The following is a 17077-nucleotide window of genomic DNA, read 5'->3' on the forward strand; positions in this document are numbered from 1 at the left end:
CAAGCCCTGTGCCAGACAGGGTTCAGCTACCCATCAGGTTTAGGTCAAAAGGATGTCTAGTGGGGTAACAACAGTGGAAGGGAGGCTGTGGTCAGGTTCAGCATCTTGCATGTCAGCGTTAGCCGTACAGCCAAAGGCCACACCGTAAATATAGTTTATATACCCTGTGGGCTGGGCTGACAAATCAGATATTGCAGTTCAAAACTAGTAGTACCCGCAGGTCCAAAGTAACAACGGACGGACAAGCCGGGGTGGTGATGCTGCTCCGCACAGTTTGGCTATATAGTTTAAAACTGGACCCCTTGGCAACAAGACCATTAGCATACAACATGTTGCATACAAGGGCAATCCTCCTGAGCAGCCAAGGATATAACACAGGAAAAGGAAATATACTAGGTGCAAGTTTCAATTTGTCTAGAGCGCTCTACAATCCTGAGCAAAATAAATTGTAATTTAAGGAAAAAAACAAAACCTTTTTCTGCTCTAGAAGATTTGGGCTTTCTCTCTCCTGCAATTTTCAGGATCCTGAGTTCGCTTCCCTTACAGTGGTAGTGACCCTGTTACAATAAATATCCTCTATGAGAGTGCTGACAACCTTTTTTTTTTTTTACGTTTTTCGGCTATCAGCCACAGTTTTGTTTTGGTTTTGGTTTTTTTTTGTTTGTGTGTTTTTTTGTTTGGTTTTTTTTTTTTTTTTACTTGTAGCCTTGTTACTTCTCTTGAAAAGAAAAAATGACACTTTTGTCCTTTCCTACCCCATTTAGCACGACAGCAGAAACCACCAGCCTGACACTCTGGCTGAACAAACCGTACGGAATAACGGAGGAACAGGAATGACCCGCTATTCCGTGCTGACGTGGTTTTTCAGCAGCGTAGGCTCAGAGCGGGATGATGGCAAAGGAGCGAAGAGGACCCCAAGTCCCCGCTTCGATCTGCCTAACGGGGCTCTCCCGCTCATCCTGACAAACCGTTCTGGCCCAGCGGCCGTTGGGCTCGCGCGGCGGCCGTTGGGCGGCCGTTGGGCGGCCGGGCAGCGCGCGCCGCTCTGCAGACGTGGCGGCGGGCCGGGCCGGGCCGCACCGCGCTCCGCTCCGCTCGGCTGCCGCCGCCCGCTGCCCCCGTGGCGCCCGCCCCGCCCCGTGACCGGCCGGGGGCGGAGCGGGGCCGGGGCGGGTCCATGAGCGGGGCCGACCTCGGCCTCGGTCGTGCGCCGGGCAGCGGAGCGGTGCTGGGTGCCGCTTCGGCGGGGCCCTGGGTACGCGGGGCATGGGGAGCGGCGGGGCGGGGTGGTGCCTGGCGCTGCTGCTGCTGCTGCTGCCGCCGGGCGGCCTGGGCAAGCCGACAGCGCGGCAGGAGCGGGCCCGGCCCCCCGCCGCGCAGCACGAAGACCGGCCGGGCTTCCAGTACGACCACGAGGCGTTCCTGGGCAAGGAGGAGGCGCGGAGCTTCGACCAGCTCAGCCCGGAGGAGAGCCGGGAAAGGCTGGGGTAAGGGGCGCGGGCGGGGCGGGGGGACACTGCTGCGCCCGGTCGCGATAGCGCGGCGGCCTGCGGAAACGTGGCAGGGGGAGGGCCCGGCGGGGCGGCCTGCCGGCCGGGGTGGGCGCGGGGGGGGGAGGCCTGTGGGGCCGCCTTGCTCCGTGTCCGGGGGGCGGCGGGGGCTCGGCCGAAGGAGCGGGGAGCAGCTGGAGGGCGTTGGGTGCCCCTTGCCGCTTGGAGGGGCTCGTGGAGTACCCTGTACCCCTGTATGGCCAGTGGTACCCCTTCGTTAGGCTGCTTTCGCGCCCCGCCGATTTTGCCAACGAGCAACCAACAGTTCATCGCTTTTGCGTTTCTCTCTCCTGCCTTTTCTGGTCCTACAGCAATAAGCCTCGTGGAGGGAGCACACACAGCAGTGTGTGGTGCTGTGCCCGGTGTTGGACAGACCTCACCCACTGCTGGAGGGCTTTGCTGCTGCAGCTCCTTACCTCTGGGTCACTTGCCTGGACCATATCAGTTTGAATCAAGTTTAAACCATTCCTTCTCCACAGCTCCATTTACAAGTCCACTTGAAGCCATCCTCCCACAGCTTTTCTACTTGTGACATCTTTGCCTGCTCCCTTACAGCGGTGCTCTTGCTTCCACGCTGCTTTTTACACCAAGAACAGAGTCCATGCAACAGTTGCCTTATTTTACTGCTTCTCCCCCTTTTACACCTAGAAGGAGTCAGACCACTAATTAGAGCTAAGTTAAACAGTAGTTAAAGAAAGATCCTTTTATGTATTTACTCACAAGAAAATAGTTTAAAATACCTGCATGTTCTCACTAAGATTAGCTTTGCCTTTACTCCCATAGGGAGTGGTACTTGTTGTATGTCTGTCTAACTCCATCATAAGCTCTTAGCTCAATATCACTGTTATCTCACAGACTGACCTCTTGATCCTTCTGGAAGCTGTCACCTGTATCTCAGTGAGTAAACAGATAAAGTGGTTATCAGAAGTGACCAATTTCATCCACATTGTTTGAAGAAGGAGCAAAAGAAACCATGTTCTCAGCATGTATGATCTATGACTTAGATTCTCATAAAGCATATGACTAAAATGAACATGCCTTTTTAAAATTGGTCTACACTTATATTTACACAAGTACAGATATTTCAGTTGGGGATATGATTTAACAATAGAGTTGTTTTTTAACAGTTTTTACAAATGCTAACTCAGCAAGGGAGGAAGCTTAACTCTTAGTGATCTGCTGCGTGTACCTTGGAGAGGTGACACAGGCACATTAAGTTACAGCCGCAGTCAATAACCTTTGAGGTTTGAGGTGACTAAAGCTCCCTTCTGAGGGCCAAAACCCACATCGGGGTGAGCATTGTGTAGCAGAACATCAGAGATGTGGCTCCTGGGGGGCCCCGTGGGACAGTTTCATAACTTTCAGCATTTCCTAACCTTGTAATTTCAGATGTCACACTGGGACGTAGAAGAGAGAGAGGATTTCTAAAACATTTCACTTTCTTTTTTTTATTGTGGTTTAATAATCAGATATACTGAGAAAAAAAGGTTTGTTATGGGCAACCTCTGCAGTGAGGGTTACAAATAGTGTCACTTCTCAGCAAGTGAGTGGCTTTTAGGAAAAAGACATTTAATGAAAAGCTATTTTTAAATGCTTTCTTGGAGAAAACAGGAACATATAGTCTGCTGCTCTAAACAAAGCACGTGCGGCTGCATTTGTAACTCGTTTTGCCTTGCTTAGGAAGGGTGGCAGCACATTGATCATCCCAATGACCAATGCTGGGATTGGAATCCCAGGGCTAGACAGCAGTAGTGCAAAGCTACTCTCACCTTCTTTCAGGAAACAAGGAACTAGCTAGTATACAGAAAAAGCCCTACAGACTCAACTACCTGCAGCTTCAGTGGAGGAGCAGCCACACAGTGCGATCTTAGTTTGAGATTGTGGCACATACCAGCCCGTAACCGTATCATGACCTGGGAGCGCACCTGCCCTTATGACAGATTCCATGACAGGGACATCCCTTCTGGTGAAGGCTCTGGAGCACAAGTCTTATAAAGAGTGGCTGAGGGAGCTGGGGTTGTTAAGCCTGGAGAAAAGGAGGCTGAGGGGAGACCTTATTGCTCTCTACAGCTACCTGAAAGGAGGTTGCAGCAAGGTGGGGATCACTCTCTTTTCCCAAGTAACAAGCGATAGGACGAGAGGAAACAGCCTCCAGCTGCACCATGGGAAGTTTAGATTGGATATTAGGAAAAATTTCTTCACTGAAAGGGTTGTCAAGCACTGGAACAGGCTGCCCAGGGAAGTGGTTGAGTCCCCATCCCTGGAGGTCTTTAAAAGATAGGTAGATGTGGTGCTTAGGGACATGGTTTAGTGGTGGACTCAGCAGCGCTAGGTTAACGGTTGGACTCGATGATCTTAAAGGTATTTTCCAACCTAATCAATTCTATGATTCTATTTTCCTTGTCCTCCCGCACCGGATCACTTCACAAGGGAAGAATCATATGTTGCCCACCCATGCGGAGTACTACAACTCACCTGGCTTTGGAGAAGCACGACATAATCCTGGTGCAGCATCCAAGGACTGCATTAAGGGACTGGAGATGGGCTAAGAAGGATGGGAGTGGGGCTGCAGTCCTCTGAACCTCCTCCCTGCCATTCGTGATGGGCCTGTCATTTTCAGAGAACACAGAAGATGGTTACAGATCCTCACAATGTAAATGTTTCCGTTCTTTATACAGGCCAAGACCAGCGTTTATCAGCATACAGTTGTACTCACATCAGGTGTAGAGGGGAAGTCTTCCTCTTTCAGCCACTTCGTAGCAATGATTTCCTTGCCCCAACTTTGTTTCATCACCAGATGTCTTTGCAGACTGGCAGCTTAAATCTCTGTAACAGCAGGTTGTATGTACCTGTTGCATGTGCCCTCCAGCTTCTTCATTATGAGGTGGGAAACTAATTCTGACTGTATTCCCACCTAAGTTAAAAGGAGAAAGTAAGCTTTTGGGTGTTACACACTTGTGCATGTAAATTCCTGTGTATGAACTGGCATTTTGTGTCTGTTAACATGCTCCTTGAATTTTTGCTGTATTCAAGAATTAACTATTTAAAATAAAGGCACTAAGGCTTTTCAGACTGATCAATGTACATTAGCTTCACTACAAAACTCAGAATGATCCTGAGCCATTTTACAGGTAATCAAGTGAGGTCCACAGTCCGTACAATAGCTTCTTACCCATACCTTTGGGAGCCTGTAGGCAAGACTATTTCTTTGGTCGCATCTTCAACTGGGAAGCAGAGTGAAATAGTGCACATGGATGCAATGAACCTATAAAAACAAGAGTACAAGTGAAAAGGAAGAGACATGAAACATTTTCTGGTAAACAGTCCTGACTTCTTTCTTGGTAAAAATACCAAAGAGCTGCTAACAGAATCATTTATCATAACTAGTACATTTAACAACAGAAAGAAATATCAGCTAAACCAATTAAACACAATTCATTGTGGGGCAAATCCATTGACAAATACAGTCCATCATGCAGTGAAAGAGACCCTTGGCAGTCAATTCCAATAAATGAGATTTATACAAAAGAGAAAAGGTTTTTCAGTCAGTTATTTCATACTTTACTACTTCAGAAAGTGAAATCAGCAGCCCCTTTTTTCCCCCTGTAGCTCAGAAATAGCAGGTTTATAAATTCAGTCTGATAGTATCAGAGTCACACAGGATTGCTGGAAATTCTGCAGAAGCTGCTGCTATCATTTGACTCTACTTATCACTTTCATAACTAAGGCTCGGGAAAAGATATTGCTTCACTAGTTGAGCAGTTCCAGTTGGCCAGGGTTGGTTTCTTTGTGGAGAACGAAGATGTTGAATTGCAAAGAATATTTAAAAGTGCAGAACTTTTCCCTGTGTCCTTTGGCTGCGTGGAGGTTTAGGGAGCTCACATGTTTAATCTCAAGTTGGGATTTAGACAAGTCAACTCCTGCTCTTACCCCTTCTTACAAATGACATACAACTAGTCCATAGGCATGGTGATTAAGCTTATGGGGAATAGTCGTTCAGATTATCTCGAGTTGGCCACTGGGTGGTCGCTGTACTAGGTGCAGTGCAACTACAGACAATTTGCTCCTGTGCAAATGATACAGTGATGAGTATGAACAAGGGTGATGAGCAGTGATACACAGGTTAAAACAGCTGATGTGCCTAAAGACAATCTGTATGTGCAGAAGAGACACGGTGCTAAATGCCCCGGTTCCAAGAGCAGGGTACATAGTTTCCCACAGTCCAGTGCCCAGAATATAACAACACTATATGACAAGCTTACCTACAAGTTGTGGGATTAAAGCTGCATTCTTATTTTAGATAAAGGTTTTTATCATCTGGTCTGCCACTGTAGCTGGGACAGAAGCCAGTTTTACAAGCTCAAACCCAAACTGGTGGCATTTAGCAATTACAGTCATGCCTTGAGAGATTTATTGCATAGAACCTAAATGGCAGAGGAGAGCGTTGCCTGTTTTTTTTTTTTTTTTTTAACATAGTCTTTCAGGTCGCTTTTATCTGCAGCTGAGTGCAGCACTTTTCAAAGACTGAAGTTGCCCTGGGAGTGTGCCAGCACCTTCACTCCTGATTTCAACAGGACTTGAGGCTAGCAGCTTTGCACAGGACAGTGCCTTATAGCCCAGCTGCCAGCAATGACTGGAGACATGCTGCAGACTAGCTATTGCTTTAGCTAGTAACAAGCATTCCTGGCAACACAAGCAATATTGCTTTTTGCTGGGAAAGAAAGAAAAGAAACGGAAGTGGAAGAATAGGAATGGAAGGGAAGACAGTACGTGGTGTGCACATCCAGCATTACACAGTCATATAACTCACTCCACCCTAGCATCAGTCTGCTGGAAAGCCACAGGAGAAGCTGCAGGTGTCCATGAAATCCTGACTTTTTTGCCGTGGTTGCCTCCAGCAAGCTGCAGTACAGGCTTTGTCCCAGGGTGAAGTTAGTGTCTCCTATGCTGAGCCCAGCATGGCCACTCCCTATCAACAGTGAAGAACAGGTCCCCCTAAGTTAGTAGATACAACCTAAGAAATCCAGGTATTATCTGAGGTACTTTGTTCACTCATTTTGGTCATGTGAGTTCCATTTCAATTATTCATTGCAATATTGAATAATGAATAGAGACATATCCCTTAAGATAATCTACAAAATGCAAAGAAGACTTAGCCAGTAGGGCAGCTTTATAAGTTTTAGGCACTGCGTTTTTGTGGAAAATCAGGGCCAGATAAAGATTACTAAAATTGGACTGACATGGAGGTTGTTTTTCTGTCAACTCTTAAGGATGCTGGTTTCTTTTTACAGGAAAATTGTGGATAGAATAGATGACAACAAAGATGGCTATCTCACAACAGAAGAATTAAAAAACTGGATTAAACGGGTACAGAAACGGTATATCTATGAAAATGTGGCTAAAGTTTGGAAAGACTATGATCTAAATAAGGACAATAAAATTGCCTGGGAAGAATACAAGCAAGCCACATATGGTTATTATCTAGGTAAGATAACATTTTCAGATTATATGCTCAAAGACTATTGAGATTATAAGGCATGATGTCATGCCTTACAGTCAACAGGAGTTTGGTGTCATACTTAGGACTCCTGAAAATCACATTAAATTTTATAGATGCCCAGAGGTCAAAAGAACTTCTTAGTTGTTTATTGCAGCATTTCCACATGGGTCACCAGAACACAAAGTTTTGTAGAGGGATTATTAAATGTACTGACAAAGCTGCATTAAAGTCTCCTCCAGTTAGAAATATATATATATATATATAAACATTAAAAATGGTACTTTAATTAAAAAATAATACATTGCAGAATTAACCAGTATTTGTTAATTCAGTCTCTCTATACTCTTAAGATTCTAGATGCTAAAAATTTAGGATGGGTCTAAGCTATAGCAAAGTTATTGATTAAAATAGTTCTTACAGAATAACATACTCCAGACTGTGATCAACTGCAAATGAAAATCCTTAACAAATCAGGCAAAAGAAACATGTATTAAAAAATATACCTGAATCTTTTTTTCCCCCACATACATTTCCTTTGCTTTTTATAAGTTAATGAAAGGAAAGGAGGAGATCACTTAAGCTAAAGGGCAATGCTGACAGAACAACAAATTGGTATTAATTGAGCATTTATACTGGAAATGAGAAGACAATATCTACCTACCATAGAGGCAGTTTCTGGAGCAAGCTTCCAGTAGCAGTAATAATTCCAAAGTCTACCTTAGATTAAAATGGAGCTTATTACATTTGTGGAAGGAAATATTTGATGCACGACCCCTGCAGCAGTATCCTTGGGAGCCCTTCTCAGCTCTTTGTCTTTGCTCTCTGTAATTCCCAGCATTCGGAGAACAGCTACTACATTGTGGTCTTGTGTTAATGTACACTTAAAATACCCATCTGTGATTCCTGGCCTCGTCTTTTTCGACTGAGTTTGTCTCCCAACCTGCGAATTATGAAATTGTTGTAATATGAATATTTTTCAAGTTTGAAGTCAGTTTAGTGATCCTATTTTAAAAATTATATCAAATACCATTCATTTTATGCCACTGAACACCCTGAAAAAATGTAATTGTTTTAAACTGAAAATAATTGTTAGGTTCCCTGTAGCAGAGGCGTAGCAGTTAGATAATTTCAGTCAGTCTGCCAGCTTCTGAAACCACTTTCCTTTGGTTTGCTTGCTTTTTGAAACTGAAAAGTTGGGTAGATCGTACTGATTCCTAAGAAGAATAAAACTTCTGTGAATGAAGGCTACCCCAAATACTGCCTAAGCAGTGCTTGTAAAAGCAGATTAAAAAAAATAAATCTATGAAGGATGATATGCAATGCTGCAAAATCCATTATCCTAGATTCCAACAGAAAGCTTACGCAGACGTTTACCTATACTACCTAGGTCACCTTTAAAAATCAAACGAAGCGCTTGACCCCTGAATTTAAAACTTCACAGGAAAAGTTCCGTTTTAACGCAGCAGCTATTCTGGCAGTAAACCTTTGTATTTCTAGACTCTAACAGCAAATTGGAGTGCTTCATTGTGGTAATGTGTTTTAAAAGGAACATAGTTTTGAGATTGTCTTGATTAATTTGCAGAAAATCCAGAAGAATTCCAAGATGCAACTGATCAGCACAGTTTTAAAAAAATGCTGCCCAGAGATGAAAGACGATTCAAAACTGCAGATCTGGATGGAGACTTAGCTGCCACTCGTGAAGAATTCACTGCTTTCCTTCACCCAGAGGAGTTTGAGCATATGAAAAACATCGTTGTCTTAGTAAGCAGAGCAAAGCCAATGCCATTGTTTTTACTTTTCTTTTTTTGGATGAGCTTTGAAATGCTTCTCTAACCTTTCCATGAAAGGTTTAGAAAGACACACACACGTAATAGCCAAGTGGGGAACAGAAAGGGATGCCTTTCATGAAATTCACTTGATTTAGAGCTCTCAGTATAAGAAAGACTTGTTAAATGCACTTAGCTCCTAAATGGAATCAAGAAACAGTCTTAGGGCATGGACTTAACACCAAAATGAAAGGAAGGGTATGCTGACATGCAGCTGCTAAGTGTTTCCTGCAAGCTTGTATCTGCCCCTAACTTAAAACGTAGGCGTGGTATCCAGTTCATTCATGTGCAGGGAATTTTTTCAACATGAAAGGATATTTGTACATTCATTGTGTAAACAACAGTCACACTGGAATCCGTGAGAGTACATTTGCCTGTGTACAAGGGCAGGTCAAGGCCTCAAACGTGAAATGAAGGAAGAGGCGAGTAGCCAGAATTCTCAATTCTCTCTTGATTACTTCAATGCAAAACTATTTTCCAGGAAACCTTAGAAGACATAGACAAAAACGAGGATGGTTTTGTGGATCAAGATGAGTACATTGGTAAGTGTTGAGGTTTGTTTCGTATATAGTCTCCAGTCCATTTGTCCATCTTGTCTCAAATTTGCAGCAGTTTTAACAACCCAAAGATGAACATATCTGTGCTCCAGTCCAACTATTTTAAACCAACCATCCAATCCAGAAAGTTTAATTTCATTTTAGGCAGATAGCAACACCACCAGCAAAAAGTTCCTCATACTTTACAGCATAGGATCCTCCTCTGAGGCTCATATAATTTGGCTAAGAGGGTCTGGAGTAATATTTTTCATGACAGGAATACTATCTCTATACTTGACCAGATTAACAGCTTTTTGAAGGCATTGTTCAGAAATGCAGGGGGATCAGAAAGTAAATTAGTCTCTTCCAAAGTCTGAATGGTACTTAACTATGCAAAATAGCTGGGAAGCACACATTGCAAAAAAGAAAATTCACCTTTTTTCTACTAGTTATTTTCCTAGTTTAATTAGTAAGTAAGAATTCATACTTCTCTAATGGTTTGTATGGTGATGCCACTACGTTTCTTCTAGAAATATAGGATGCGTTAAAAATGAACTGTGTAAAAATAGCACTAAGGTTTAAGATTCTCAGAGAAGTTGTGAAGTGCGTGAAAGTCAGCTGTGCTTTACTTCAGTGGCAGAAAGAGAACAAAATGGGGAATATCAACAGCAGATCAGTCACAGTTAATTTGCACAAACTTCAGTCACACTAGGCAGTTAGCTGCTGTCTTGCACTTAGACCTACGAAGACAAAACGGAAGGAGGACTAGAGATCAGCAGTACATAATACATTTTAGCCTTTTGAATCATTATGCTGATACCAAAAGCTAACTTCTCCCACTGCGCTCACTTTGATGGGTTTTAAACAAAGAAAGTAGCACCAGGAAAGCATGGGTGCAAACTCAGATGAATCTTTCTGTTTCTAGTGGTGCTATAAAGATCACTTCACATATAATCAGGAACAATATACACACGTTAATTAATGGCAGGGGGTTTCTATTCCTTGTAAATTATATTTAGCCTCAGAATGTGAATGCTGTTCATTTATGACTGAAATAACAGAGCAGCATAATTTCCACAGTAATTTCAGTTCATTCAGTGACATTACCTACATATAATTATAAGGTAATTGTCAACATTTGTTACCATGTGAATGCTGGTTTTTCTTGTCTTCTATAGATAGGAACATAGAATGTTCTAGTCACGATCACCCCACATTGGCAAGGATGATAAAAATCAAATTGACAGGACATGTCAGTTGCTTCAAATAAACAATATAATTTGCACTTTAAAAAATGAAAAAAGAAAGTGAATGTGTTGTCTGAAGTTCTCTTCATGAGTTGAGGAAAACTGCTTAAAATATTCCTACTTCCCTTTTTCAGATACAATTTTTTAATTTCTGATCAAGCTGGGGTTAAAAAACAAACAGAAAACCAAATCTAATCTTTGGTAGTTTATAAGGCACAACAAAAAGAAGTCCAAAAATTGCAGTTTCTAGATCAGGTATTTGATGGGGAAATCTCCTGAAGGTTGTAGAACAATTCTTCCTTCCTCCTCCTTCCTTCCTCCTGTTTTGTCTTTTACAAAATTTCATTTAGATTTTACACAAGCAGGGAAGCAAAATATCCATGGTCACGTTAAGCAGAGAGAACTAAATTCTTATTGTGCATGAGCAGGTAACAGAGTATGTCAGGGGCACTGTGGACAGTTCTGCCAACAGAGAACTTCAGCCTAGTGTACGCACTCACACTGCAGGCTGGGGGCAAGTTATTCCTAGATTTGAGACCAGCATTTATACTTCCTATAGATAGCAGCCAGCCTCTGGCCCTGAAACTGTCCATGTGGGGTGCACTTTTCCTTAGCACATCCTTGAAAACCAAACCCAAAAGGCATAGGAGTAGTATCACAAAGCAGGCTTTAACTATAAATAGAAAAGTGGAAGGCTTGAGAAATAAGCAGCCCTGAGGAGCAGGAAACAATTGACTGGCCACCATGACCAGAAGAGTAAAATGGACACACCTAATTTGGAAGGCCTGTGCTGTAAAGAACAGATACAAATCACTTGCTCTTAATAATCACTGCTACTCTCCCAGCTCTACACAGGTAGCCGCTGCCACTGTGGCATTTTGTACTGATGTTTCTTAAATACAGCACAGGGCTGATGTACAGAGCAGCTCGTGTGTGTAATCTATGCATCCTATGTCACAAATGGTACTCCATCCCAAGGTGCCAGTTATGACAAGTGCACTGCGTGTGGTTTCTCACACTGAATGCACCACTGATTCATAATGACTTCTCCAGGTCTTTCTTTGTAGAAGAATACCTTCTACTGGAGTGTGCTGCAGCACTGCATGGTTAAAAAGGACTCATCTACTAAGATGAATTTCTCTTACACAGACCTCTCTAAAAGCAGGACAAAAGCATTCAAGTTCCATTTATCAATTTTTGTTTTCCTAAATTTCCCCTGTGCCTTTTTTGCCTTAACCACTCTGCTGGCTGGAGTCTGATCTTATCCACAAAGACATTTGCTGGCAGGGACAAGATAAAAGTGCTGAGTTCCTTTCTCCCTATGTGTCTGAGCCCAGCACTAAAGCTTATGATTGCTATTTAACTAAAGATCCTTAAAGAATTTTTTTCATTCTGAAATTCAGTGGATGATGGCCTTTGGCCACGTTCACCTCTCATGTTAGCCTCACCAGCAGCGCACAGTTACGATGCAAGGGTAATGTAAGAATGGGCAGAATCACCAGCAGAGAAGAAATAGGCCTGAGAGAAGAGACACGCATCTACTCTATTTACACCCCACATTTCATTTTCTGTGGACAGTGCAAAGAGTGAAAAGTTTAGTCTTCCTCTGAGGAACACTGGGCAAATGTCTTTACTTTGTGCATAATTTGCAAATTAAATATGACTCGAGCGAAACCTTTCTTTCCTCTCCAGCGGATATGTTTGCAAATGAAGAGGGTGGACCAGAGCCTGACTGGGTGATCACGGAGCGTGAACAGTTTTCAGATTTTCGTGACCTCAACAAGGATGGAAAGATGGACAAAGAGGAGATTCAGCACTGGATTCTCCCACAAGACTATGATCATGCACTAGCTGAAGCCAGGCACTTAGTCTATGAATCAGATGTAGACAAGGTACTTAGTGTTCTAGTACATTTTTTTTTTAAGTTATATAAGGTGGTGTGTTTTTTTAAACATATCAGCTAGCAAGAAATTATTCCTAATAACTTTTCTTATTAGTACACTTTAAATGGAGTTTTAGAGGCTAAAATTGCTAGCGTGTTAATGTATCACAGCCAATTTCAGTTGGTAGGGTTAGAATCACAAAGTAAAAGTAGTAAAATATAGTTCATCAGCTCTAGAGGTCCCACTGGCTTTCATTAGGTTAGGTAAGAAATTATTTATCATCTTAAACCTGGAAGTTTTAACACAGTAGAAATATTCTTTTTCCTTTTAAGAGTGGTCATGGGTTTTGTATGCTAATTTAGACTGCAAGAGAAAAATTAAAGATACATTACATAGGAGGTAGCAAAAAACCCCCATTTCTATACTCAAACACACATCTTTGACTTGAAGACTGGCTCAATGCATCCACTTCCTCTAACGTGGGAGATTAATGGTTCAGTAGATCCCAGATGGTGATCTGCAGAAGTTTAATGTGAGCAAAGCTGGAACCTGAAAAACCAAAACACTCTTACACAGAGAGCGTGTAAATTGCTAACGTGAGCAACCGTCTTCAACAAAACGCACCAGAGGATTTTCATTTTCACTGTTAGGAAGGTAAAACCAAACCACAGGGCAAAACCGCGTACCAGATAACCCATATACTGCTTGGCAGTTTGACCCAACTGAAGCCAGTGGAACTTCTGTTTTCCACTGGGGCCCAAATTTCACTCACCATGACAGCCACAACGCTACCTGAACCTGCAGTCCACTGCTTTGAAGAAATGTCTGTTTCCCAGGGCTCTTATAAGTCAACGCTGGTGTGTTTCTTACTTAGCTTTGAAAATGTTCTTACAGAGATTTTATTTTCCTCCCACCAGGATCAAAAACTAACAAAAGAGGAGGTTCTAGACAACTGGAATATGTTCGTTGGAAGTCAAGCTACCAATTATGGGGAGGACCTCACAAGAAACCATGATGAACTATGATACAGTGTACCAACCAATATGCCACAGACCTTTCTTCCACTTTACTTTTTGGGGAAGATGGACAAGGGACATACTCACAACTAAATGACTTGCATTAATATGTTTTTAACATGCCAGCTTATTACCTCAGAAACCGCATAGAAATAGCTTTTTACTCTTTTCACGTGGTTAAGTACAATATCTAATTACTACAGTTTTATTTTGGAAAACATAAAAAGGTAACTTTTCTTAATAGATTAGAGCCTGACCTGGATAAGGCACTTCTGAAACATAATTGCAAGGATCTTTAATAGTGAAATACTTTCTTCAAATACCCGTTTTTACTATAGTGAAACGCAGCTAGGATTAGAAAGAAACCTAATATTTAAACAGACTAAGTTATTTAGTCATCTTTTTTAATAGCATATAACAATTTAGAGTTATACTTTGACCCTCCTATCCAGAGAAAAGGTTTGCCACAACAAGATCCACAACCTTTTTCTCCACACTTTTTCTCTCCCTCTTTGGGCCAGAGGTGCTGAAGAAGGTACCCAGGAGCCCTCTGGCTCATAGCTTTGCAAGTGCAACATGTACAACTGGCCCTTCTCTCTAACCCCCATCACAATGCAGAGACAGCACACGTGGCCCAACACCCTGCGCCGGCATTCCTCAGCGAGGGTTGTAGAGTTTAGAGTGACAGCTGCTCCTTCTGACAACAGAATAGCGTACAATTGTTTGTGGGCTGTTGGTTATGCTGTTTCCTGGGAGGAATTATGCCACATGGAGCATAATTTATCTCATGCTTTTCGCACTTTACCCAAGCCGTGCTCTTGTTCACACAGTGTGAATGGCAGCAGTTCCATGATGGAGAAGGAATGAGACATATCACCCCTCTGGGCCTTCTGTCTTCTGTACCACATAAGAGGACAGATTTATGTGGCTAAAGTTCTGGTTTTGTATGTATATACGTATAAGTACGTGTTACTGAAGCAACTACATGAAGACAGCTTTCCTTCTAAAGAGAGGGGTAAGCTTTCCACACAGGTGCTTTCTTTTTTACTGTGTAATGTGAGCTATTACATATATATTTTTATATACCCAACTTAGGTAAGTTTGGTTGTTTTTAAGTGTACTGGTTTTAAAATAAGCACAATAAAACCAATACTTCTTTTTGATACTCTGAAGGTGCAATAACACTAACGCAGACTAGCATAGAGAGATGATGTGAAAGCAGGAACCAAGCCTTTAAAGCCAGTAGTTCCCAAAGCACTCGATCATTGGCAGCTCCTGCAGCACTGGTTGGTCATCTACAAACAGCAGCTGGACACATGGCAACAACTGTTTCTTCTTCACCTCATTAAAAAAAAAAAGCTAGAAATAGGTCCAATATGCATTGTTGCTGTCACTAGAATCTGTGCTTAACACTAATACTAGGGGATAAGGGCTCCACAACACAGTTCACTTGGAGGTTCCTTGAAGGTTTGGTGTACGGCATCACACACTGGTGATCACACAACCATCCAGAGAGGAGCTTTGAGGCTCCCAGGTTGTGATATACTTCAGGAATTTAACAAATCTGTGAAAATCATGAGACAATGCAGAACTGTGACCTCCATAAACAGTGTCATTTTTATAAGGTCATATAAGAACTGTGGTGAAATATTTTACATCTTCCAATTGAAGAAAATTAAATCTAGATATCAGAGTCTGGCGGAGATTACATGTTCTTGCTAGCACAATTATTAAGCTTTTGGTATGCACTTCCTATGACATTGCCAGCAGTGTCTCCAAAAAGTCCCTACCTCTTCCACTAACATACAGTAGGACAAATGTCATAAGACATAAGCGAACTGTTTTTGCTCTTCCAGTACCCTCAAGTTAAGTAAATGCCTAAATGCAGTGTTATCTGAGAAGCAATAAAATTGTATCTTGGCACACGTAAAAGATTATCTGTTTTGTTTATGACTTGGATTTGGAAAGGTTTATTGTATTCAATAATCCTAACAATCTTGAGAACGTGGGGGTTTGGTTTTTTTTTTTTTTTTTAGTAGTCCTTTCATACTAAATTTTAACATTTTTATATTTTAGTAACAGAAATGCAGTACTCTTTCTGTGCTTAGATTATCTTCTGCTGTTTCAGGAAACAATACCTTAAAAGACCTCAAAAAAGGCTTGTTTCCTGCAAGTGAAACCGCAGCTCAGACTGGATACTTAAGCCAAGGATTTTCACTGGAGCCCAAGGGAAGGTTGTTTGCTAACTCTTGTTGAAATTCAGTGGGAGTTGGGTGCTGAGACACTAAGCATCGTTGCCTTCAGCTAAACATGACACTTCTAAATCCACTGCATTCTGTCCCAACAAAAAACTGCATCTGAGCTTTGACAAGCAATCACATTTTCTTCCACGTTACTCAATGAATTTGGAATAGAATTAGTGTCAAATGAGAGAGAAATCATGTTCCCATGTTTGTTCTCAATTTCTATTAATGCTTGGAACACACTGGGCATTTTCCAGTATAAAACTACACTTACGTGAGTAACAATGCTAAAATCAGAGGAGTAACTCATGCAAACAGGAACTGGATATTTAGACCCACGGTATTTTACAGTAAAATATTTTTTTACAAAAAGAATGGTACTCAGGTAGACTATATCCAGCTATGAAAAAGGCAAACATGCCAACTAGAAAGAGATTTAAAATAATCTAATTATTTATCAATCATTGTAAGGGTAACGGGGTCATACTAAGATCAGGAGCTTTTTTATAAACAAGAATATAGAATCGTTTTTTTAGAGAACATAGGTATCACTGAAGTGATTTCACTCTGAAGGCTACCTTCCTTCTGCAGCTCTTCGTAGTGTTTCAGTTACCAACATTCAGTAATGCACAGTACATTTTGTGCACTAAATTTTCCTTTCAAGCTCAATGCACTAAGGAAGAGTAACTCCAAAAGAGACTAGAGCTTCTGGGTTTAAATTTAACACTATTTAAGGAAAGCAAACCTTTGCTAGGGGATATAACTGTTAACATTGTGATTTTTCAAGCCTAAGGTTTCTAATGGGGTTTGACTGTTGCAGAGATAACATTTTTTTTCCTAGGTAACATATTTCAAGTCATATTATGAGCAAACGTTACAAAATTTTAGTGTAATGTGAAATACTGTAATGTCAGATAGCATTATTTATCTGCTTAATATGACTAAAACCATTAATTGCTGGGAGCCATACTTCATCCCAGCAACATGAAAATCCATTTTGTGCCTATCTTGTCAGTTATTGCCGATTTTCTTAATGAATTGTGATGTAGTGAAATTCTGTTGGGAAACGTGTTTATATATTTCCAACTGCAGGTTCTGTATGGTAACTCTTATTACATAGATCCTCCATTAACTAAATGTTTTCATTATGCCTATGCCACAACATATCAAAGGTGCATTTTTCTTACTTAGATATCTGGAATAGCCATTATTATTGCACATGCAGTTTTAATTATTGGAATTTATGAAATGAACTAAGTGGCTAATGTTCATTGTC

General features: G+C 41.8%; 1 protein-coding gene and 1 long non-coding RNA gene across 9 annotated transcripts in view; one reads left to right on the forward strand and one right to left on the reverse strand.

Annotated features, from left to right (window-relative positions):
- Positions 1-17077, reverse strand: part of LOC148057055 (uncharacterized) — a 121764-nt gene that overhangs the window by 52809 nt on the left and 51878 nt on the right. For 3 of the 8 annotated variants that reach the window (XR_015701307.1, XR_015701305.1, XR_015701310.1), the window contains 5 exons: positions 7712-7990; positions 6361-6519; positions 4729-4815; positions 4026-4464; positions 1967-2437 (listed from right to left, as the gene is read on the reverse strand). This is a non-coding gene — a long non-coding RNA (uncharacterized LOC148057055). The remainder of the gene's footprint in view (positions 1-1966; positions 2438-4025; positions 4465-4728; positions 4816-6360; positions 6520-7711; positions 7991-17077) is intronic. The other 5 variants (XR_015701312.1, XR_015701309.1, XR_015701308.1 and 2 more) reach the window with 5 other exon arrangements.
- On the forward strand, positions 1194-15492 carry RCN1 (reticulocalbin 1). The gene is made up of 6 exons (XM_087743776.1): positions 1194-1487; positions 6842-7035; positions 8633-8811; positions 9358-9418; positions 12352-12551; positions 13460-15492. The coding sequence occupies exons 1-6, from the start codon at positions 1267-1269 to the stop codon at positions 13565-13567; spliced, it is 963 nt and encodes a 320-aa protein (XP_087599902.1). The 5' UTR covers positions 1194-1266; the 3' UTR covers positions 13568-15492.

The sequence above is a fragment of the Nipponia nippon genome, unplaced genomic scaffold (genome assembly GCF_047370975.1).
Source record: "Nipponia nippon isolate SJK-2023a ecotype South Korea unplaced genomic scaffold, ASM4737097v1 scaffold_10, whole genome shotgun sequence".
NCBI lineage: Eukaryota > Metazoa > Chordata > Aves > Pelecaniformes > Threskiornithidae > Nipponia > Nipponia nippon.